The 23867-nt window shown below is 43.4% G+C and overlaps 1 protein-coding gene across 2 annotated transcripts in view; it reads left to right on the forward strand.

Moving 5' to 3' along the window:
- LNX2 (ligand of numb-protein X 2) overlaps positions 1 to 23867 on the forward strand; it is a 76995-nt gene that overhangs the window by 32355 nt on the left and 20773 nt on the right. For both annotated transcript variants that reach the window (XM_008153377.3, XM_054718738.1), the window contains exons 2-3: positions 6346 to 6860; positions 22773 to 23020. In XM_008153377.3, coding sequence (XP_008151599.2) covers positions 6457 to 6860; positions 22773 to 23020 — 652 coding nt within the window. In that variant the 5' untranslated portion in view covers positions 6346 to 6456. The remainder of the gene's footprint in view (positions 1 to 6345; positions 6861 to 22772; positions 23021 to 23867) is intronic.

Below are 23867 nucleotides of genomic sequence, written 5' to 3' on the forward strand. Positions count from 1 at the left end.
CCTCCCCCATTCTCTCTGAGATTCATCAGTCTGTTCCATGTTTTCATGCCTGTGGTTTCCACTCCTGCATTGAGTGTCTGCCCCCTGGTGGTCAGTGCGCATCATAGCTACTGGCTGGTTGGATGGTCACATAGGCTTTTATATACAGGCAGTCCTCGGGTTACATCGGACTCAACGTACATCGTTTCATGGTTATGTCACCATCTCCCATTTATTTATTAAAAAAATGTTCCATCATTTCAAGTATGTACATATGTGCTTTATGTTTTTTATTATTTATTTACCACAAGTAAAGGTCAAGAATTGTTATCTTTCTTTAAATTTTTTTTCCTCTTTCACTTCATTACTGCTGTGTATGTGCTCCATGTGAGTGACATAGGTGCTTATGTAGGTGGGTTCCAACTTACGGCAAAAATCATGTTACATCGCGCCGTAGGAATGGATCTCTGATGTAACCCGAGGACCTACTGTATATAGATGACTTGGGGCAAATGAAAATCTATCTAAACTTTTGTTTCTTTATCTTTAATAAGAGTAACAATAGCTAACACTTATATAGTACCTATTATGTGTTGAGCACACACATACATATTTATTATTTCTCCCATTTCACAGATGAGAAAGAAACAAATTTAGTAAGGTCACAAAGCTAGTAAGTGACAGAGGGATGATTTAAATCCTCAGAGACTGGCTGAGCCACCGGGGTATGTGCTAAACTACTTATGCTATATGGTCTCGCAAGCCTTGAATCAATATTCATATGCACATGTTAGCGATCTACCCATGATAATTTTTCATTTAATGTTTATTTTGGGGTAAAAGAGGTATTTCAGGGTTGGAGATCATGCAGTTGTTATTCGATATTACAAATGGGACCATATTCTTTTTCCTTTTGAAAATATTTTGTGATAAAATGGAACTAATCAAATAACTAAATTATTTAGAGACTTAGAAAATAGCTAAAACATAATAGTCTTAAGAGAAATGCTTTCTTAGTCATTATGTGGGAGGCTAGAATCACAGTATATTTTCTTGAGGAAAAGAAAAATTAGAATAACCACTGTCATAAACAAAGAAGAGCAAAGGATATATGAAGTTTCTTGCTAATTAAGTAGAAAACAAATGTCTGTAAACCTTCTGTGTTAAATACCTGGGTTGAAGCAATAGTCTGCCTGAGATAAATGATATTTCTGTCCTTAATCTCACATACTTTGTACTGACGTTTAAAAAGTTAACAATGCTCAGATGGTAAAGAAGAAGTCTCATGGGTTATAAAATACAAGGAGTGTTTGCTCTCTTCATGTTGTCACTGGTAGGAGTTTAGATCACAGGCTGCTCTTATTGATATTACTAGAGGCCCGGTGCACGAATTCATGCATGGGTGGGGTCCCTCTGCCTGGATGGTAATCAGGCAGCCGGCTGTGGGGAGGGGCTGCGGGAGGTTGGCTGGCCGCGGGAGGTTGGCTGTGGGAGTGCACTGACCAGCAGGGGTCAGCTCCTGCATTGAGCATCTTCCTTCTGGTGGTCAGAGCGCACATAGCAACTGGTCGACTGGTCATTTGATAGTTCGGTCACTTAGGTTTATATATATATAGATATTAAGTAGTTTTTAAAAAACATGCAATTTATCTGATGTCAGCCATCCCATCTGAACCCTGTCCCACCCCTTCATAATTCATGGCAATTCTTAATAAATCTGTTAAAATGTTAATGCTGTTTTTCTAATAAATATGTCAGATAAGTAAAATAGCGAAATATATGTACACTAGAGGCCCAGTGCACGAAATTCGTGCACAAGGGAGAGGGGAGTCCCTCAGCCCGGTCTGCACCCTCTTGCAATCTGGGACCCTTTGGGGGACATCCCTCTCGCAATCTGGGACAGCTCGCTCACTCGCCTGCCTGCCTGCCTGATCACCCCTAACCGCCTCTGCCTGCCTGCCCGATCGCCCCTAACCGCCTCTGCCTGCCAGCCTGATCGCCTCCAACTGCCCTCCCCAGCTGGCCCGATTGCCCCCAACTGCCCTCCTCTGCCAGCCCAATCGCCCCCAACTGCCTTCCCCTGCCAGCCCAATCGCCCCCAACTGCCCTCCCCTGCCGGCTCGATCGCCCCCAACTGCCCTCCCCTGCCGGCTCGATCGCCCCCAACTGCCCTCCCCTGCTGACGCAATCACCCCCTAACTGCTCTCCCCTGCGGGCCTGATCGCGCCCCTAACTGCTTGCTCCCCCGTGCCAGCCTGATCATGCCCCTAACTGGTTGCTCCCCCGCACTGGCCTGATCTCGCCCCTAACTGCTTGCTCCCCCACGCTGGCCTGATCTCTCCTTTAACTGCTTGCTCCCCCACTGGCCTGATCACCCCTAACTGCTTGCTCCTCTACCGGCCTGATCGCCCCTAACCAACTCTGCCTTGGCCCCCGCCACCGTGGCTTTGTCCGGAAGGAAGTCAGATGTCAGGAAGATGTCTGGTCAACCCAGTCTAATTAGCTTATTACCCTTTTATTAGTATAGACTAGAGGCCCGGTGCACGAAATTCGTGCACAGAGGGGGGTTGTCCCTCAGCCCAGCCTGTACCCTCTCCAATATGGGACCCCTCAAGGGATGTCCGAGTGCCAGTTTAGCCCCGATCCCTAGGATCGGGGCTAAACAGGCACTCGGACATCCCTCTCAGAATCCAGGACTGCTGGCTCCCAACTGCTTGCCTGACTGCCTTCCTGATTGCCCCTAACCGCTTCTGCCTGCCAGCCTGATCACCCCCTAACCACTCTGCTGCCAGCCTGTTTGCCCCCAACTTCCCTCCTCTGCTGGCCTGGTCACCCCTAACTGCCCTCTCCTGCAGGCCTGGTCCTTCTCAACTGCCCTCCCTTGCAGGCTGGGTGCCTCCCAACTGCCCTCTCCTGCTGGCCATCTTGTGGTGGCCATCTTGTTTCCACATGGGGGCAGGATCTTTCACCACATGGGGGCAGCTATATTGTGTGTTGCAGTGATGATCAATCTGTATATTACTCTTTTATTAGATAGGATAGAGGCCTGGTACAGGGGTGGGGGGTGTCCTGAAGGGTGTCCCAGATCAGGTGGGGGTTCCCTTTGCCCTGAAGGGTGTCCCAGATCAGGGTGGGGTTCCCTTGGGGTGTGGGGCGGCCTGAGCGAGGGGCCTGTGGTGGTTTGCAGGCTGGCCACGCCCCCTGGCAACCAAAGCAGTGGCCCTGGTATCTGGAATTTATTTTCCTTCTACAATTGAAACTTTGTAGCCTGGAGCGGAGCCAAGCCTGGGGCTCCCTCCAAGGCCAGCAGCCATTTCTGTTGGGGTTATAATTGAAACTTTGTTGCCTTAAGTGGGTGGGCCCGGCCAGGGTGTGCAGAAAGCTTTGCTTCCCCTGTTGCTGGCGGCAACCCTGGCCTGCTCTCTCAAGCTCCATTCTGCCGCCATTTGTTTGAATTTGTTTACCTTCTATAATTGAAACTTTGTAGGTTGAGTGGAGGCTTAGGCCTGGCAAGGGCAGGCGGAAAGCTTGGCTTCCTCTGTTACCTAGGAAACCTTGCTCTCTGTGGCTGTAGCCATCTTGGTTTGGGTTAATTTGCATACTCACTCTGATTGGATGGTGGGCGTGGCTTCTGGGCATGGCTTGTGGGTGTGTCGGAGGTATGGTCAATTTGCATATTAGTCTATTATTAGGTAGGATGGTTGGAGGAGAATTTTATTACTGAAACAAATGCTAGAGTCCTTAACTTGGTGTCCTACTCTTTTTGTTCTTGGAGCAGGGACGCTGAGTCTTATAATTACTCTGCCCCAAGTACATGTTCTTTGCCTCAGAGGTCTTGATCTGCTCCATATTCCCTGAATGTATGTGCATTCTCAAGCTCCTGTGACTTAGCATTGAGATGCCCTTGTCCATTTCTTCTCTTGGGTTAATGCTTCCTGTCACAACCCAGCAGTCTGTATTTTTTCTTCTTTTGAAAGTATTTGCAGCCTCAAAGCTAAACTAAATTAGATGCCAGTTCTCCTCCCCTTTCTCTATATCAATATAGCATCCTGTGCATAACTTTCTCAGAGTACTTATTACATTGAATTTTAATAGTGGGTTTGCTTAACTGTCCTCTCCCTACCTCTCTGCCCTTGTCCAATGTTTGGCACGTACTAGACACTGTAAATATGTACAGAAAAATGAATAGAAACAGCTGCTGCCTTTAGAGTTGACTTTTTAACCCCTGGTGCTCCAGCGGCAGGAATCTGGAAACTTTACCTAAGGGGAGCCTACACAAAATTGGGGTAGGCTGTTTTAAGAGTATTGTGTTGGAGGGAATGCATGTGCGTGCACGCACACATATAAATACACACACACACACTGCTGCTGCTCTGAGCAAGCCAGGACAAATGGAATAATTGAATAATATGAGGTGGAATTTAAATTTATAACATGTCTTATCTGTTTAATTGAATTACAGCAGGGATTTTTTTTTAATGGCATTAAATAGCATTGTATTTTATGAAGGTTGCATAGTTTATATATGCTATGAAGATTTACCTTTGTTTAATCTATGTTATATATAAAGAGAATATTCAAATCTTACATATTTTGAAATTCATTTCTCCCCAGACATAGTGTGGAGCAAAGGCCATTTTTTAAACATACACTGAATTATCTTTGAAACTACATTTCAGAGATGCAATCTTTGATGTAGTCTTATAAATGCATAAATCAGTCAGAAGCAAAGAACCATGATTGGGATTGCCAGTGCAAATGTATTACGTAGTATACCTCAAGTTACATTACATACTCTGTAGATTAATGGGCTTTGAAACAATCATTGAGCAGTGAGGTAGTTGTGGATTTCAGTTAGTAAATAAAACAAATTGATTGTTGCTTATGCCACATCATATATAGTATACTAGAGGCCCGGTGCACGAAATTCATGCACGGGGATGTGTGTCCCTCAGCCCAACCTGCACCCTCTCCAATCTGGGACCCCTCGAGGGATGTCCGACTGCCGGGCCTAAACAGGCAGTCGGACATCCCTCTCACAATCCTGGACTGGTGGCTCCCAACTGCTCTCCTGCCTGCCTGATTGGCCCTAACTGCTTCTGCCTGCCAGCATGATCACCCCCTAACCCCTCCCCTGCCAGCCTGATTGACGCCTAACTGCTCTCCTGCTGGCCTGATCGTCCCCAACTGCTCTCCCCTGACAGCCCAGTCACCCCCAAATGCCCTCCCATGCATATTCCCTCTTTATTAGATAGGGTTTTTTCTTTAACATATTGGACAGCCCTAACTGGTTTTGCTCAGTGGATAGAGCAACGGCCTGCAGACTCAAGGGACCCAGGTTCGATTCCAGTCAAGGCCATGTACCTTGGTTGGGGGCACATACCCAGTGGGGACTGTGCAGAGGCAGCTGATCGATATTTCTCTCTCATAGATGTTTCTAGCTCTCTATCCCTTTCCCTTCCTCTCTGTGAAACATCAATAAAATATATATAAAAAAAGAAACATTTAAGATTCCTCCATATCTGCCTGGCTGGTGTGACTCAGTGGCTGAGAACCCAGGCTGGGCCAGGAGGGGAGTGCTGCATGGGTCCATGTGCCACTGCCAGCCTGAGACCCCAGGCTGCGATCGCCGCATGGGTCTGCACGCTGCTGCCAGCCTGAGACCCCAGGCTGGGCCGGGGGCCCAATCGCCGCATGGGTCCTCGCGCGGCTGCCGGCCTGAGACCCCAGGCTGGGGGCATGGGCCCAAACCGCCTCTTGGTGCTGGAGCATTCGCAAGCGGCTGCACTCAGGCTCCGAGTGGCCAGGGAGCATTCTGGGACCCCTGCCACTCAGGGCCTAAACACGCGCCTACAGGCTAGGAGCAGCCTGGGTCCGGAGGATGTTCCCAGGACCCAGGCCACTCAGCACCTGCGTATGCAAATTAACCACCATCTTTGTTGGGTTAATTTGCATGCTCGCTCTGATTGGCTGTGGGCATAGCGAAGGTACGGTCAATTAGCATTTTCTCTTTTATTAGTGTAGATGACATCTTTGCTTTTAATGACAATTTTTTTTTTTTTATTGAGAACTTGGCAGTGTAATTCATTCTTACCCAACTAGCAAATTAATTTCATTTTTATGTTTCATGACTAATTTGTTACCTGTTCTAAATTTTACTGTGATTTCTTTTTAATATTTTTGAAAATTTATAATATTTTTCAATTACAGTTGACATTCTACTTCGCCATCTTTACTCTAAGTCCAACATGACCTAAATTTTAATATTTTACTAAAAAAGAAGTTAACTGGTAATATTATATTAATACTTTTAGTCTCTCTTGATGGATATTAATTACTTTTTCTTTGTTTGTTTTGTTAATCTAGAAACGGTTGGTTTTAGTCAAATACATCACTATCTGTTAAAGGAAACCAGACCTGAAATGGAAGTAGAAATCTAATGTATGAAGATACAGAAACTGCTTCAGTTGACTCAAAATGGGAACAACAAGTGAAGAGATGGTATTGGTGGAACACACCTCCTCGTCCTTCAATCCTCTGTGTTTTGAATGTGGTCAGCAGCACTGGACAAGAGAAAATCACTTGTATAATTACCAGAATGAAGTGGATGATGACCTGGTCTGCCATATTTGCCTTCAGCCTCTATTGCAGCCATTAGACACCCCCTGTGGACACACATTCTGCTGCAAGTGCCTCAGAAACTTCTTACAAGAGAAAGATTTCTGTCCATTGGACCGAAAAAGACTTCACTTTAAGTTGTGTAAGAAGTCTAGTATTCTAGTTCATAAACTTCTGGACAAATTAATAGTTGCATGTCCTTTTTCTTCAGTGTGCCAAGATGTAATGCAGCGCTGTGATCTGGAGGCACATCTTAAAAACAGGTAAGTAAAAAATATGAAAGAAAGAAAAGGTGACTCTAGGTTTTATAAAATGGCTGTTCAAAAAATTGATTAAAAATATACCAAGGCATCAATAAGTAAATGAACAAATAAAATACAAAAGATACAATAAATGACTAAGTTGTATGGAATATCAGTATTTATAAAAAAACATGAATATAAAAACTTGCTGAGGAAGTACCATTTTATACCTATTAATATTTTTGCTGGTAAAATATGAAGGTGCTATATTCACATGGGTAGCAGGATATAATGATATACTCTTTTGCAAGACATTTAGAAAACTATAATTGTAAATATCCTTTTATCCATATTATTATTCTAAGAAAATAATCCAAAAAATGGAAAGATTGTATATAAGGATGTTCATTGTCACATTGTGCATAGTTCAGTAAATTGGACTCAATCTAATTAACAGTAGAGGAAGAGTTAAAAATACAGTAGTACATCAATTCAATGGGATATTATGCAGCCAATAAAAATGATAGATTTGTTGTAACATGGAAAATGTCAGGGCACATATAGTAAGCAACTGATCGATGTTTCTCTCTCCGCCTTCCCACTTCCTCTCTCTCTAAAAGTCAATAAACATATCCTTGGGTGAGGATTATTTTTAAAAAGATTCTGCATTTAGGGACTATTCTGAATAAGAACTAGGGTTTGGAAATTTTAAAACACTTAGGTTTTATTTTTATCCTAATAAAAACTTTTTAAAAGGTTAGGTAATTTAGTTAGCTGACTATTTAGTGAGATTTATAATTTGACTTTGGTAAAATTCTTGATCTTTAAAATTATTTATACCCTTAGGAAGAAATAAAATACATCTCATGTCTTGAGTAGGTAGAATCACATAAAGTGACAGAAAGAAATGTACTCATTTCTAAATTTCAAATTTAAGTCATTTGTGTAGTGTAAAGCTGCAGCAATTTTAAGTTATGTGAAAACAATTGAGTACAATACAGGGTGGGGCAAAAGTAGGTTTACGGTTGTTTGTATGGAAAATAATACAATAACCTATATATATAAAAAGCCAGTGACCAGAACACCATAACAACTGGAACAACCAGTCGCTATGACGCCCACTGTGGCCAGCAAACTGGCCCAGTCGGGGGTGGGGCCAGCTGGCCAACCCCCCCACGGCCCTTCCCCCCGGCCAGCCACACCCCCTATGGGCCCCCACCACCCTGATCGGCCTGCAGCCCCCACCCTGGCCGGCCCTACCCCTGATTGCCCCTCTCTACCCCAATAGGGGGCTGGGTCGGCCAGCCAACCTCCTCCAGCCCCTTCCCTTACCTGGCCCCACCCCAGATCGGCCCTCCCCCACCCCAATCAGGGCAGGGCCTTCTGGCCAATTGCCCATGGCTCCTCCCCTCAGCTGGCCCAGCCCTGATGAGCCCCAATCAAGGTGGGCCAGCCGGCCAACCTCCCACTGTCTCCTCCTCCCAACAGGCCTGGCCCCAATCCACCCTGATTGGGGCCGGGCCAGCCGGACCCCACCCATGCACAAATGTGTGCACTGGGCCTCTAGTTAATAAATAATGCAAGAATAAACTGTTTCATGTTCTCAAAACTATAAACCTTCTATAGTAGATTTAGAAATAGTATAAATCTGGCATAGAGTAGCTTGTCATTACATTCATACATAAAATCATAGAATTTAAAGAGATTAATCTCACTTTACAAATTGGGAAACTGAGTCACAAATATATAGTGCTAGTTAATAATATAGTTAGACTTAAACTTCCATATTCTTCTTTATCATTCTAATATGCCATGCTGACTTTTCCACAGGTTGAATCATGTTCTCTACTGCTATGTTGTCCCATGCACCAAAGGGTCATGGGTTCAATTCCTGGTCAAGGGCACGTACCTGGGTTGCAGGTTCAATCCCCAGCCCCTGGTCAGGGTGAGTGCGGGAGGCAACCAATTGATGTTTCTCTCTCACATTGTTTCACACACACTCTCTCTTTCTAAATATCTAATCTAATAATAGACAAATATGCAAATTGACCATACCTCCGACACACCCATAAGCCACGCCCACAAGCCACGCCCACCACCCAATCAGAGCGAGTATGCAAATTAACCCAAACCAAGATGGCTACAGTCACAGAGAGCAAGGCTTCCTAGGTAACAGAGGAAGCCAAGCTTTCTGCCTGCCATTGCCAGGCCTAAGCCTCCACTCAAGCTACAAAGTTTCAATTATAGAAGGTAAACAAATTCAAACAAATGGCGGCAGAATGGAGCTTGAGAGAGCAGGCCAGGGTTGCCGCCGGCAACAGGGGAAGCAAAGCTTTCCACACACCCTGGTCGGGCCCACCCACTTAAGGCAACAAAGTTTCAATTATACCCCAACACAAATGGCTACCAGCCTCGGAGGGAACCCCAGGCTTGGCTCTGCTCCAGGCTACAAAGTTTCAATTGTAGAAGGAAAATAAATTCCAGATACCAGAGCCTCTGCTTGCATCGCCAGGGGGCGTGGCCCGCCTGCAAACCACACAGGCCCCTCGCTCAGGCCGCCCCACGCCCCAAAGGAACCCCACCCTGATCAGGGACACCCTTCTGGGCAAACCAGCTGGCCCCCACCCCTGTTCCAGGCCTCTATCCTATCTAATAAAAGAGTACTATGCAGATTGATCATCACTGCAGCACACAATATAGCTGCCCCATGTGGTCAAAGATCCTGCCCCCATGTGGACACAAGATGGCCACCACAAGATGGCCAGCAGGAGAGGGCAGTTGGGAGGCACCCGGCCTGCAAGGGAGGGCAGTTGAGAAGGACCAGACCTGCAAGGGAGGGCAGTTGGAGGTGATCAACCCTGCAGGAGAGGGCAGTTAGGGGTAACCAGACCGGCAGAGGAGGGAAGTTGGGGGCAAACAGGCTGGCAGCAGAGTGGTTAGGGGGTGATCAGGCTGGCAGGCAGAAGCGGTTAGGGGCAATCAGGAAGGCAGGCAGGCAAGCAGTTGGAAGCCAGCAGTCCTGGATTGTGAGAGGGATGTCCGACTGCCCGTTTAGGCCCAATCCCAGGGATCGGGCCTAAACAGGCAGTCGGACATCCCTTGAGGGGTCCCAGATTGGAGAGGGTACAGGCTGGGCTGAGGGACAACCCCCCTCCGTGCACGAATTTCGTGCACTGGGCCTCTAGTATATATATATGTATGTATATAACTGCCCCCCCCCACTCTCTTCTACTCTCTAAAACTCAATGGAATATGCATAGAATTTTATCACCAGCAAATGATTCATTGTATAAAAGTTATGATGTCTTTGTCCTTGAATTTTTAGGATTTGGCCCACTGACTTTTCAGCTACAACTAAAAATATTTATGAAAGATGAATGTGTTTTTAAATAAAATTACTAGTAATTAACAGATTGTATGTTAGTAAAACAATGAAGAATTTTAAGACATGAAAAAGTACACATCTTTGAAAGGAGACTTAAAACATTTAAGAAATATTCTGTATATTGTACTAAGCATATTACATTTTAGTAGTTACTTTGTGAAATTCTGCCAAACACCATCAACTTTAAAACATCCCTCCTCCCCTGCTCTACCCCTCATTCCTGCCTCACCCTCAATAATTTAACATGTAAAGCTTATGGGAATTGTAAATATTATTTTTTTGTTGTTAAATTGAGCATTTGCCCTAGTTTATGACAAGGTTCAGGACCACTTTATTTTCCTCTTTAAAAAACATAACAATTTTACATTCTGGTAAAAAGTATGTACACTATAGAGAAAACCTTTAAAGAAGTCTTTTTCCATGCTGAGACCTTGCCTAGATCATCAAATGGTGTTTTTGATTGTGTTTTGTTAATCCTTACCCATTGATATTTTTAGAGAGAGTGCAAGGGAAGTAGGGATGGGGAGAGAGAGAGAGAGAAACATCAATGTGAGAGACACACATCAATTGGTTGCCGGCCCGCACGTGCCTCCACTGGGACCAGAGATGAACCTGCAACCCAAGTACATGCCCTTGACCGGGAACCCAACCAGGGACCCTTCAGTGTGTGAGCCAATGCTCTATCTACTGAGCCAATCTACTGAGCCACAATAGCCAGGTTTCATCTAATGGTTTTGAAGTCTTCATGGGTCAGGATAGGCTGAGGCAAGATTGCTCTTTTACATTCACATTTTAGCTTGAAGGGAAGTTTGAGTTTGCACATTTTTAAAAATATTTTTTTATTGATTTCAGAGAGGAAGGGAGAGGGAGAGAAATAGAAAACATTAATGATGAGAGAGAATCATTGATTGGCTGCATCCTGCACGCCCCTCACTGGGGATCAAGCCCCTAACCCAGGCATGTGTCCTTGACCCTTCAATCTCAGGCCGAAGCTCTATCCACTGAACCAAACCAGCTAGGGTTAGTTTGGCACATTCTTACCAACATTCATTTCTCATATATAATGTAAAAAACAGATATACATATGTTCAAATCATGTATCTGGTAAGAGTCTAGTATCCAGGCTATATAGAGTTCTTATCCTATCTAATAAGAGAGTAATATGCAAATTGATCATACCTCTGCTACACCCACAAGCCACACCCACTAGCCAGTCAGGAGCGAGTATGCAAATTAACCCAACCAAGATGGCTGTGGCCACGGAGCAAGCAGGAGGCTTGGGTTTCCCTGGCAATGGAGGAAGCCAAGCTTTCTGCCTGGCCTGCCCTGCCTCCTCTCAAGGCTACAGAGTTTCAATTATAGAAGATAAATAAATCCTAACAAAAATGGCTGTGGCCACAGAGTGAGCAGGAGGCTTGGGTTTCCCCGGTGATGGAGGAAGCCAAGCTTTCCACCCACCCTGGCCTGCCCTGAACTCCACTCAAGGCTACAAAGTTTCAATTATAGAAGATAAATAAATCCCAACAAAAATGGCGGCAGCCACGGAGCTGGAGAGAGCAGGAGGCTTGAGTTGCCCCTGGCAATGGAGGAAGCCAAGCTTCCTGGCCTGCCGTGGCCTCCACTCAAGGCTATAAAGTTTCAATTATAGAAGATAAATAAATCCCAACAAAAATGGCTGTGGCCACAGAGTGAGCATGAGGCTTGGGTTTCCCCGGCGATGGAGGAAGCTAAGCTTTCCTACCGCCCTGGCCTCTGCTAAAGGCTACAAAGTTTCAATTATAGAAGATAAATAAATCCCAGATCCCATGGCCTCCACTGGGGTCGCCGGGAGGTGTGCCCAGCTTGCAAACCACCACAGGCCCCTCGTCCAGGCCACCCCACGCCCCAAGGTAACCCCCAACCTGATCTGGGACACCCTTCGGGGCAAACCAGCTGGCCCCACCCGTGCAACAGGCCTCTATCCTATCTAATAAAAGAGTAATATGCAAATTGACCATCACTCCAACGCACAAGATTGCTGCCCCCATGCGGACACAAGATGGCCAGCAGAGGAGGGCAGTTGTGGGCGATCAGGCCAGCAGGGCAGGGCAGTTGGGAGGGACCCAGGCCTACAGGGGAGAGCAGTTGGGGGGGACCAGGCCTCCAGGGGAGGGCAGTTAGGAGCAAACAGGCTGGCAGGAGAGCAGTTAGGCAGCAATCAGGCTGGCAGGGGAGTGGTTAGGGGGTGATCAAGCTGGCAGGCAGAAGTGGTTAGGGGCAATCAGGAAGACAGGCAGGCGAGCAGTTGGGAGCCAGCAGTCCTGGATTGTGAGAGGGATGTCCAACTGCCCGTTTCGGGCCTAAACAGGCAGTTGGACATCCCTCGAGGGGTCCCAGATTGGAGAGGGTGCAGGCTGGGCTGAGGGACACACCCCCCCATGCACGAATTTCATGCACCAGGCCTCTAGTAGTTAATAAAAACTCAAGTCATTCAGTTTTTTTGTTTGTTTTGTTTTTTGTTTATCTTCACTTAAGGATATATTTTCCATTGATTTCTAAAGAGAGTGGGAAGGGTTGGGGGAGAAAGAGAGAGAAAGAAACATTGATGTGAGAGAGACACATTGTTTGGTTGACTCCTGCACACGCCTTGCCTGGGGGCTGGATATCAAACCTACAACCCAGGTACATACCTTTGACCTGGAATGGAATACATGACTCTTCGATGCTTGGGCCAACACTCGATAATTGTCCAGGGCTCAAGTCATTCAATTTTAAGTGGACAAAGGATCTGAATAGATATTTCTTCAAGGATGATATTTGAATGGCCAATAAGCACATGAACAAATGTTCAAAATTATTAGTCCATTTTTATAATGGATTGTGTTTTTGTCAGTTTTTAGCATTTTATGTATATTCTGGTTATAGAACCTTATTACATACACAGTTTTTAAATATTTTTTCACATTCTATCAATTGTCTTTTCACTTTCCTATGTCCTTTCAAGGACAAACACGTTTAATTTTTATGAAGTTCAGTTTATTTTTTTTCTTTGTTTGCTTGGTTTTGGTGTCACATCTAAGAAATCATTGCCTACTGCAAGGTCACGGAGATCTACACTAAGACTTTTTTAGTTATAGCTCTTATATTTCGGTCTTTGATCCATTTTGAATTAATTGTGATTGGAGAACATGCTATGTACAACTCAATCCTTTCAATTTTATTGAGGCTCTTTTTTTATGGACTAGCACATGGTCTATCCTGGAAAATGCTTCTTGTCTACTCCAGAAGAATGTGTATTCCGCTATTGATGGGTGAAGTGTTCTATAGATATCTATTAGGTTAGTCTATTTTTTCATGTTTTTATACCTAGTTGTTGTATCTATTATTGAAAGTAGGGTACTGAAATCTTAAATTACTATTGTTGAATTATTTATTTTAATTCTATAATTTTTTAAAATATATATTTTATTGATTTCAGAGAGGAAGAGAGAGGGAGGGAGATAAAAACATCAATGATGAGAGAGAACCATTGATTGGCTGCCTCCTACACACCCCCTAGTGGAGATCGAGTCCACAACCCAGGCTGCGACCAGGAATCGAACCAGGACCTCCTGGTTCATAGGTAGACGCTCAACCACCAAGCCACGCCAGCCGGGCAATTCTATAATTTTTGCTTCATGTATTTGGGGATACGTTGTAGTTATGTTTATAATTGTCATAACTTAATAAAATGTTCTTTTCACTAGAAATAATTTTTGTCTTAAAGTCTATCGTGTCTGAAATTAGTATACCCACATAGTCCTCTTTAAGATACTGTTTGCTCCCTCGCCGATTTGGTTCAGTGGATAGAACGTAGACCTGTGGACTGAAGAGTCCCGAGTTTAATTCCAGTCAAGGGCACATGCCCAGGTTGTGGGCTCAATACCCAGTAGGGGGTGTGCAGGATGCAGCCAATGATTCTCTCTCATCATTGATACTATTTGCATGGTGTATCTTTGTTTCTCCTTTTAATTTTTACCTATTTGTGTCTTTGAATCTGATGTGTGTCTCTTGTAGTCAGTATATAGTTGATCATGTTTTCTTTTTAATCTGTTCTGCCAATCACTGACTTTTCATTTGAGTGTTTAATTTGTTTATATTTGATATAATTACTGATAAGGTAAGATTTATGTCTGCCACTTTGCTACTTGTTTCTATATCTCATTTCTATTTGTTTATCTATTCCTCCAGTTTTTCCCTCTTATGTTAAATATTTTCTAGTATGTCATTTTAATTCTTTTGTCATTTCTGTTCATATATATACGTTTTTAAATTTATTCCAGAGAGAGAGAGAGAGAAACATGGATGTGCGAGATAAAACACTGATCAGTTGCCTCCTGCATCCCCCCGCTCCCCCCCACCACCACCACCACCAGGGATCAAACTCACAACTTAGGTATATGTCCTGCCTGGGAATCAAACCCGCCGGACCTTTTGGTATATGGAGCAATGCTCCAACCAACTGAGCAACAGCGGCCAGATATATATTTTTTTGTTTTGTTTTCTTAGCGTTTGTGCTAGGGATTACAATTAACATTGTAATTTATAACAATCTAGTTCAGATTAATACTAATTTAATTTCACTGGTATATAAAAACTCATATATAGCTCCATTCCTTCCTCCTGCCTTTGTACTGTTATGGTTATACAAATTACATCTTTATGCATTATATACCTATCAAAACAGAATTAAAATTATTTTTTTGTGGTTGTCTTTTAAACCAGATATAACAAAAAAAGAACTATAAAAATATGTTTATGCTGTTTTCATATTTATCTAAGTGATTTTCCTCAGTGTCAGTGTTATTTATTTCTTCATGTGGATTGTGTTGCTGTCTAAATACCTTTCATATCAATCAGAAAGATTAGTATTTCTTGTATGGCAGATCTGCTAGTAACAAAATCTTTGTTTTTGTTTGCTAGTATCTGGGAATGTCTTCAGTTCTCCTGTTTTTGAAGGATAGTTTTGCTGGATATAGACGCCTTGGTTGAGAGTCTTGTGATTTTGTTGTTTTGTGTTTTTTTTCTTTTTAACAGTTTGAATATGTCATCCATGCCTTCTGATTTCCATGGTTTCTGAAATCAGCTGCCAATCTTATTGAGGGTCACTAATATGTAATGAGATATTTCTCTCTTGCTGCTTTCAAGATTCATCATACTTGGGAAGATTTTGGTCATTTTGTGTTTAAATATTCTTTCTGCCCCTTTCTTTCTGACTTTTTGTGGCACTCCCATTGTACATATCTAATATTTTTTTATAGTGTCTCACGGGTTCTTGAGACTCTATCCATTCTTTTATTTATTTCTTCTTTCTATTCCTCAGACTGGTAATCTCAAATGACCTAACTTCAAGTTCACCAATTCTTTCTTCTGCCTGTTCAAATCTGCTGTGAGTTCTTCATTTCATTTATTCATTTTTTAAATACAGAATTTCTCTTTGGTTTTTATTATAACTTATATTTCTGTATTGATATTTTTATTTGGTAAAACAATCTGATATTTTCCTTGGGTTTTTAGACATGGTTCCTTTGTTCATTGAACACTTTTGTAATATTTTATTTAAGTCATTGTCTAGTGATAAGGCAAATGTCTGGGGACAGTTTCTGTTGACTGCTATTTTTCCTGTGTGTGGGCCATACTCATTTGTTTCTTTGGATGTTTTTAAAATTTTTATTGAACACTCGACATTTTAAATAATGTAATATAGAAACTCTGGAAATCAGATTTTCATCCTTTTTCAGGACTTGTTTTTGCTGTTTGTTGTCTGTTTGTCCAGTGACATTTCTAAACCAATTCTGCAAAATCTTTGCTCAGCTTATGGCCAGCTAATGGTCAGACAGGTAATTCCTTAAATGCCTGTAACCAATAAATTTCCCAGTATTTCTGGGGGACTCTGTGTTCATGGTGGGTCACATCTTCAACACTCAGGCAATAGACAATTCCTCCTTAGCCTTCATTGCTGGTTTTCACAAAATATCAATATTAGCCGGAAGTGAGAGCTTAGTGCCTTCTCAGTTATTTCAGATGCATGCACACAGCCTGGACATGTCAGAACCCCTATGGAAATTTCTATCCCTAGTTTTAAAAAACAACAATAACACTTTTGATTAGCCTTTTTTGCCCACCTCAGGCAGCCACAATCTTAAACAGTTGCCTCTGATTTTTCCCCCCAATGAATGCCCCCAGTGTAAAGGTTGATTTTACTGGGTGAGCTCCAAGTCAGGTTAGTTAAAAGACATCCTTGTGAGTGGGGTGTTTCAGGGAACCAACAGGTCAATTAATGACAATTCTCTAGAAATGGGGCTTTGAAAGCATGCCAGTTTACCCTTCCAATGGCTGCCAAACTGTGATTATGGACAATTGTTTTTCCAGGCTTCTGTGGAGCTAAGGAGATGGGGACGAGAACAGGGCATGTTCAAATGCCATAGAGCTCACTATTGGTACTGAAATTTAGACATTTTTCTTGAATACTGGTAAATGCACTTTGGCTTGCTACCAAACTTTGGCTAATTTCAAGAACTCAGAAATAGTTGGGTCTAACAGTGTTTGCCAGTGTTCGCATTGCTTTATGAAGGAGAGGCTTTTCAGGTACCCTTAACCTACCATTTTCACTGACATCACTTGAATTTATTTTTGCATATTTTAATCCATAACTATTTTTATCATTTTTCTTTTTTTTAATATATTTGTATTGATTTCAGAGAGGCAAAGGGAGAGAGAGATAGAAACATCAATGATGAGAGACAATCATTGATCAGCTGCCTCCTACAGACCCCACGGTGGGGCCCGAGCCCACAACCCGGCATGTGCCCTGACCAGGAATCGAACTGTGACTTCTTGGTTCATCAGTTGATGCTCAACCACTGAGCCACACAGTCCGGGCTCATTTTTCTTGTTTCTAAGATGCTCATATTATTTGAGTTTCATTAAGTACTTGTCATTGTACTGTGTTTTATTTTACTTCTAACCATGCATTGTTTTATTTTACTTCTATTACAGCTGCCCCACCCCTGACACTAATACTACTACTAATAAGATAGTGTATTCTGTTACACTGTATATTTCCCAATGTGAATCATAGTTATATCAGGGAATGATGCAACTATATCATAAGTTTTATGTAATTTTTTCTCCATAAGAAGAGCCAGACTAATGGGAATGGAAGTATAACCTTCAGCAGAAAGAGAAAAAGTCCCTCAGTTTGGCTCTGGTTGCTGTAAGAGCTTTTTGATTTTATTTTAAAAATTTAAAAAGCAAACCTGCAATAGAGCGCCCTCCCAGGGAAAGTACAGCCTAGCAATTCATACTGCCTCCATTGCCTCTTTGAAGGGCAGACTGCCGTCTCAGAGGTCCACTTCCATTTGCATTGTCTGAGAAGTTAAATGTTGCATATATTTTGTTTCTGTTGTTTTTATTTATTTGTAATATCTCCTATACTAGACTTCTGCTACACTGAATTACCTGCTTGAATAATCCAAGTTATGTCCCCTAATGCCAGTTGCGTTTTGTATTGTATTATTAAATACTCCATTTAATAAGATGCTTGGGTTTTTGTTGTTGTTTGTGATTTTGGTATTTTTTTTAATGATTTCCGAGGCCTTTCTCATTCTTACATTCTATAATTGTGTTTCTAGGTACAAGTTTCTGGAACAAACTCAATTTATAAGGCCTAGAGAAAGAACTCCATAAGCATGAATTTAGTATGACAAAGTGGAAAGAGGAAACATCTTTGAAATCAGATCTGAGTGTGTTTTGACTTTGGTTCTGCAATTTAACAGCGATGTGATGGTGCCTTAGTTGACTTTCAAGTTTCCCATTTTGTAAAATTGGGATAATAGAGTGATTGTGAGGATTCACTAAAATTCTGTATGTAAAGGTTTTTACACGTGCTTGGTACATATTAGATACTTTACAAATGTTGGTTTTTCCTCATTTTCTTTCAGTTTCAAGTATTTGCAAACTTTAGGAATGATGGCTCTGAGTTGTCTGTCTGGTCTGGGCTTTTCTCTGGCCAAACCTGCTCTGATCTAGTCTTTTTTTTTGGGGGGGGGGGAGGCGGGGGCAGTTTATTGAGATATATTTCACATACCATAAAAGTCAATCTATTTTTAAAGTGTACACTTTAGTAGTTTTTAGTATGTTCATGGAAGTATGCAGTCATCATTACAATCACATTTTTAGACCATTTTCAACACTCCAAAAAGAAATCTCATCCCCATTAGCAGCCATTCCAATTCCCAGATGTAGAGGTTTTGCATGGTCTTTCTCAATTCTCTTACTCACTTAAGCCCTGTAATTCTTAGTGTAACGTTTTTGTAGATACTTGTATTAAGGTAACAGAAATGCTGGCATTATAGTTTGGGTTTTTGCCTTCAGCATCAAAAGTGTTCTTTCTGGGGTCACCATGATTTTTTCAATACTTAAACTAATGCTTTTTGGTCTTTATCTTATTTGTCCCTTATGTGGCATTTGCGTTATTGGCCACATTTTCTTTGGTGACACTCTTGTCTCCCTTGATTACTTGAAGTCTTGCTCTCATTGTCTCCTCTTGTCTAGTTGTTCTTTCTCAGTCTACTCATCTGTTCTATCTTATTTCAATACTAGAGGCCCGGTGCATGAAATTTGTGCACGGCCGGGGGGGGGGGTCCCCTCAGCCCGACCTGCACCCTCTCCAATCCGGGAGCCCTCGGGGGATATCCTCATTTGGGCACTCGGGCCCCTCTCCCACCAGCTTTGAGGGGCCGAGCAACAATGCAGCTGTGTCTTGCCTACCGTGGCCTGCGCCTCCCCGCTCCAAGTTGGGGACCACTGCGTTATGTGCGCACGCAAGGCTTTTCTCCTGTTGCATGCTAAAGCGGGAGCGGGGGAGGGTGCCGAAACCGGTTTGGCTCAGTAGATAGAGCGTCGGCCTGTGGACTCAAGGGTCCCAGGTTCGATTCCGGTCAAGGGCATGTACCTTGGTTGCGGGCACATCCCCAGTAGGGGGTGTGCAAGAGGCAGCTGATCGATGTTTCTAACTCTCTATCCCTCTCTCTTCTACTCTGTAAAAAAATCAATAAAATATAAAAATAAATAAATAAATAAATAAATAAATAAATAAATAATACTTAAAAATAAATAAATGAATAAAGCGGGGGTGGGGGGCGGAGTACGGAGGCCTTTCTCATCCCCCGGAGTGCCCGCTCCCACGCCTCGAGCGGCTCTCTGTCCGCTCCTGTCCCGAATTCGCAGGCAACAGACGTGCTTGTGCAGGCACAGTTGGGGCCCGGCTTGTCCTCAGGGGGCGTTCTGCCCAGGATGCGAGCCCCCATCCGGGTCGAACCAGGCAGATGAATGGATGGACGGCTGGAGAAAGCCACAGCAGCTTCCCTGTGGTGTGAGGGTCGCCTGTGGTCTCCACAGTGGCAGGGCCGGGTCCACGCAGCAGGAGGAGGCTTCGAGGTTGTGCGCTTGGGAGGATCGACCAGTGTCCCAGGCGTTGTGGGGCTGCCCTGTGTGTCTGTGGCGGTGGGGTCCCCGCGTTGTTTACCAGGTGGCCCATCCAGGTCCGGTGCCTTACCTTGATGTCCACTCTCTGTTGTTGCACCAGGCCCTTCCTTCACACCCTCTCAACTTGCATGTGCAACCCCTCCCGGGAGTCACCACCAGTGCTCGCACCCCCCGGTTGGTGTCTGCCGACCGCGTCCCGAGAGCCGGCCTTCTGTTGTCTGGGTGTCACCCCTCGGCTCCCCCCCAACTCAGGCAGGGGGTTGGTGGCATCCCCAGGCAGAGTGTCATGGGGGTGTTTGTTGGGCGCAGGCACCCGGGAGACAAAGAGGACTCCGGCACCGGGCGGGGGACAGAGCCTCATTCCCCGGCCCAGCGCCTGGGGCAGGGAAGCGAGCCTCACACAAGTCCCCCTGCTGCATGTGCTGCCTGTTGAATGGTCATTACTGTGATGCCGTAATGGACAATTTGCATATTACCTCTTTAGTATATAGACTAGAGGGCCGGTGCTCGGAATTTGTGCACGGGTAGGGTCCCTAGGCCTGGCCAGCAATCAAGGCCGATCTGTGGGGTAACTGGCAGGGCAATTGGGGGTCCCCACTGGCACCTGCCTTGACCAGCCTGGCGCTGCCTTCTCATCAGCCCCATCCCCCGCCACCGCCACTGGTCACCTCCCTCTGTGGGGCGACTGGTGGGGCGATCAGGGGCCCCTGCTGGCACCCACCCTGGGGTCAATAGGGGGGCAGCACTGGCCCACTCACCAGCCAGCCCCACGCCCCGATCGCCCCGCCGCCACCATCGGTCACCTCCCTCTGCAGGAGCCCCCCAGCCCACTCACTGACTGGCACTGCCCTCCGATCTCCCCACTGCTGCTGCCAGTCACCTCCCTCTGCAGGGTGACCAGTGGGGTGATCAGGGGGGCCTCCACTGGCACCCGCCTTGGCCGGCCTGGGGCCTGCGGGTTGGGGGCAGCTCCTGTGTTGAGTGTCTGCCCCCTGGTGGTCAGTGCGCATCATAGCAACTGGTTGTTCTGCTGTTCAGTCAATTTGCATATTAGGCTTTTATTATATGGGATGGGTATTCTCAAAGGTTCTTTCTGTAGCTTTCTCCAGTGCTGGCTAAGATCACTCTTTTGTATTTTCACATGATATTTTAAAGTATTTTTATTTAGTTCCTATTAGCAATTTGCTGCCCCATTGGGAATTTAAGTATACTTGACCTCTCTAACAACTTTAGATTTTCTTTTTAAAATTAATTTTGCATTTTTAACAACAATAAGATAGGCTTTGTAGATATTTAGTTTGTAGGAGTTTTTTTGTGTTCCCTAGGCTAATTCCCAGTGTTCACATTCTATTTGTATTTCCCTTTCCTAGTCCATGTTTTTCATTGAAGACTAGCTATTGCCCATGTATATATTTGTGTATGATATACATTTTGGAACTTAAATATTTATTTGTTTAGTCACAAATATTTTTTATGATGCAGTTTTGTCTCAATTTTTTATTGAAGTAAGTATTTTTTAAATGCATTTCTAATTAAACCTACTTACAAAAATAGTTTTTCAGTGATACAGTTTTTAAACTTATTTGTCAAGTCCTTGTAGGAACATTCCCTAGAGTGCTGCACAGCAGTGCAGTAAGGAAAGTCAGTCATCTTCTTAATGAGGGGAAGAGAAAATAACTAGTGGGAGAAAGTTGAGTAAAAACTTCTTAATGATTCTTTTCAAGAACTTGAAATCCAGGACTTAAATCTTTAGTTCATGAGGGAAAATTTATTTTTGTTATACTTAAGAGATAGCTTTCCATTTTAATTTAATTTAATCCTATACTTAATTTTTATCAAAATGCTACATTTTTAAACAATATTGTCATTGAATGAAGATCTACAACCCTAGACATAAAATTGTGTGCCTGCTTACCCCAACATGGTGTCTGAGTCATGTTGGGCTGTAGGGATGTGCATCTAGCTCTCCACTAATCCCCTTTCCTTCTCCCACCCTTCAAACTGGGTATTAGTCATGTTCTCCAGTACATGATGGAAAAGACACTTCTAATATCTGTGTAAAACTTTATTTAAATGTTTAAACAAGCACCTTTGTGCCCTTTTGTTTGCTTAAATAAATAAAATCAAACAAGTTAATAGTTCTTATTTCTTAGTGCTTATGTAAGTTTCCCAAGTACTTGGAATATATGTTTAACTTAGCATAACTGTAATTCCACTATTGCAATTCTAATTTTACAAACTAGGAGATATGTTTTCTTTATTTCCTTCCATGTCTATTATAAAGTTATTTGGGCCTTTGCTGTGTTTTCCTACAAATTGTAAACCTTCAGTGTTTTTCTATCATTAATGAGTAAATGTTTGACATCGGCAATGAGAGTGCAGAGTCAGGCATATGGGCATTAAGGTCTAAGCACTTAAGGGCTTATTGACGAAGAAGAATATGATTTCCAGTCCGGTCCAGTCCAGGCAGTAAACCTGTAGAAAGGGTTATACTCAGAATTTCAGAATAAGTCTTGCAGTATTGAGACAACTATACTGTATACCAGTGATGGCGAACCTATGACACGCGTAGCCATTTCTGATGACACGCGGCCGCTAAGGGGGCCGCATGCCGAGGATGAAACATTTGCTGCTCCTGAGAATGAAACATTTGCGAAATAATGTTTTTTCCTCAAAGTGACACACTACCCTAGTTATGCTCAGTTTTTTGGTGAAGTTTGACACACCAAGCTCAAAAGGTTGCCCATCACTGCTGTATACTATACTGGTGTGTATGTCTCTGGTACTAATATATGCCCAAATTTTTATTGAAACATTCTTTGAGATATATACCAAACCATTGTTTATGCTGATGCCTTGTTTTAAATTCGCTATGTGAAGTGGTAAGAACTTACTTCAAGTGGAATTATGTATCCTTATGGGTACCTCTAGGTGCTTTGTGCAATAGAAGCCACTGCCATTCTTTCGTTGTGGTACGAGCCATTAATCACATTTTTTCTCCTTTCAAATAATCTGGAAACCACCTGATATTCTCTTTCTAGATGTCCTGGAGCTTCTCATCAGAGAGTTGCCCTAGAGAGAAGGAAAACCAGTAAAACTCAGACAGAGATTGAGAATGAAAATGGAACCACTATAATAGATCTCCCAGGCACCTCTCCACCCGAAACGGACTGCTCAGGGACAGGCACAGTGCCTGCCGAACGGAACTTGACCTCGGCCTCTCTTCCTGTGTGGACTGAGGAGCCTGGCCTGGACAACCCTGCCTTCGAGGAGAGCACCATTGCTGATAGTATGTGCTAGCCACCTCTTTCTTTTCTATGTTTTCAAATCAGACATTTGCTTCCTTCCTACTTCTCCCTCCGATTTTCCAACGTGCATTTTTTTCCTCTTAAAAAAAATGATTTTATTGAGATAGGGTGGAATCACCCAAGTCTATAATTCAAACAATTGGCATTTTAGAAACAGAACGTGACCTTTACCCTGGAGGAAGATGCCCCCACCCTCTTCTGTTATAGTTCATGAATTTGCTAGTCATTAACAGCTTCTTCTTGTTTGCTCCTGTGTTCAGACTTTGTTGCTTCTTGACTAAAAAATCAGTAACATCAAGAATGACAAAAATAGTACCTTGGATTAAGTGCTTACTCTGTGTCAGGCCCTGGGCCAAGCACTTCATATAAATTAACTGATTAAGTGCTTGTTACAATATTATGGGGTTTATTTTTTTTAATGGTGAGAAAATTAAGTCTTGAGAGATTAATTGGTCAAGCTCATACTGCCAGGAAATGGCTGGATATCTGTCTCCAAAGCCACACTTGTGACTACTGCACTCTGCTGTCAGCCACTAATCTGACTGTACAACCCACTAGGATCAAACAGAAAGCCTGTAGTCCTAGATATTGGGCATATCTTGTAGTTGGCCCTTGGTATTTACTTTTAAATATGATTTTCCCTTAAAATTTTCAAATTTTACTAAACATTTCCAATTTTCCCTGCCACAGCTGTAACTTTTTTCATCTCCCAAGGCTCAACACTCACCTCTTACAGCTCTCTTACAGCTGTGATTACTCTCCCAGCATCTATGGTGATTACATACCACAGAGTTAGTCTTTTCCTTAAACTGCCTTGCATGTTCACAG

The sequence above is a fragment of the Eptesicus fuscus genome, chromosome 7, assembly GCF_027574615.1.
Source record: "Eptesicus fuscus isolate TK198812 chromosome 7, DD_ASM_mEF_20220401, whole genome shotgun sequence".
NCBI classification, from domain to species: Eukaryota; Metazoa; Chordata; class Mammalia; order Chiroptera; family Vespertilionidae; genus Eptesicus; species Eptesicus fuscus.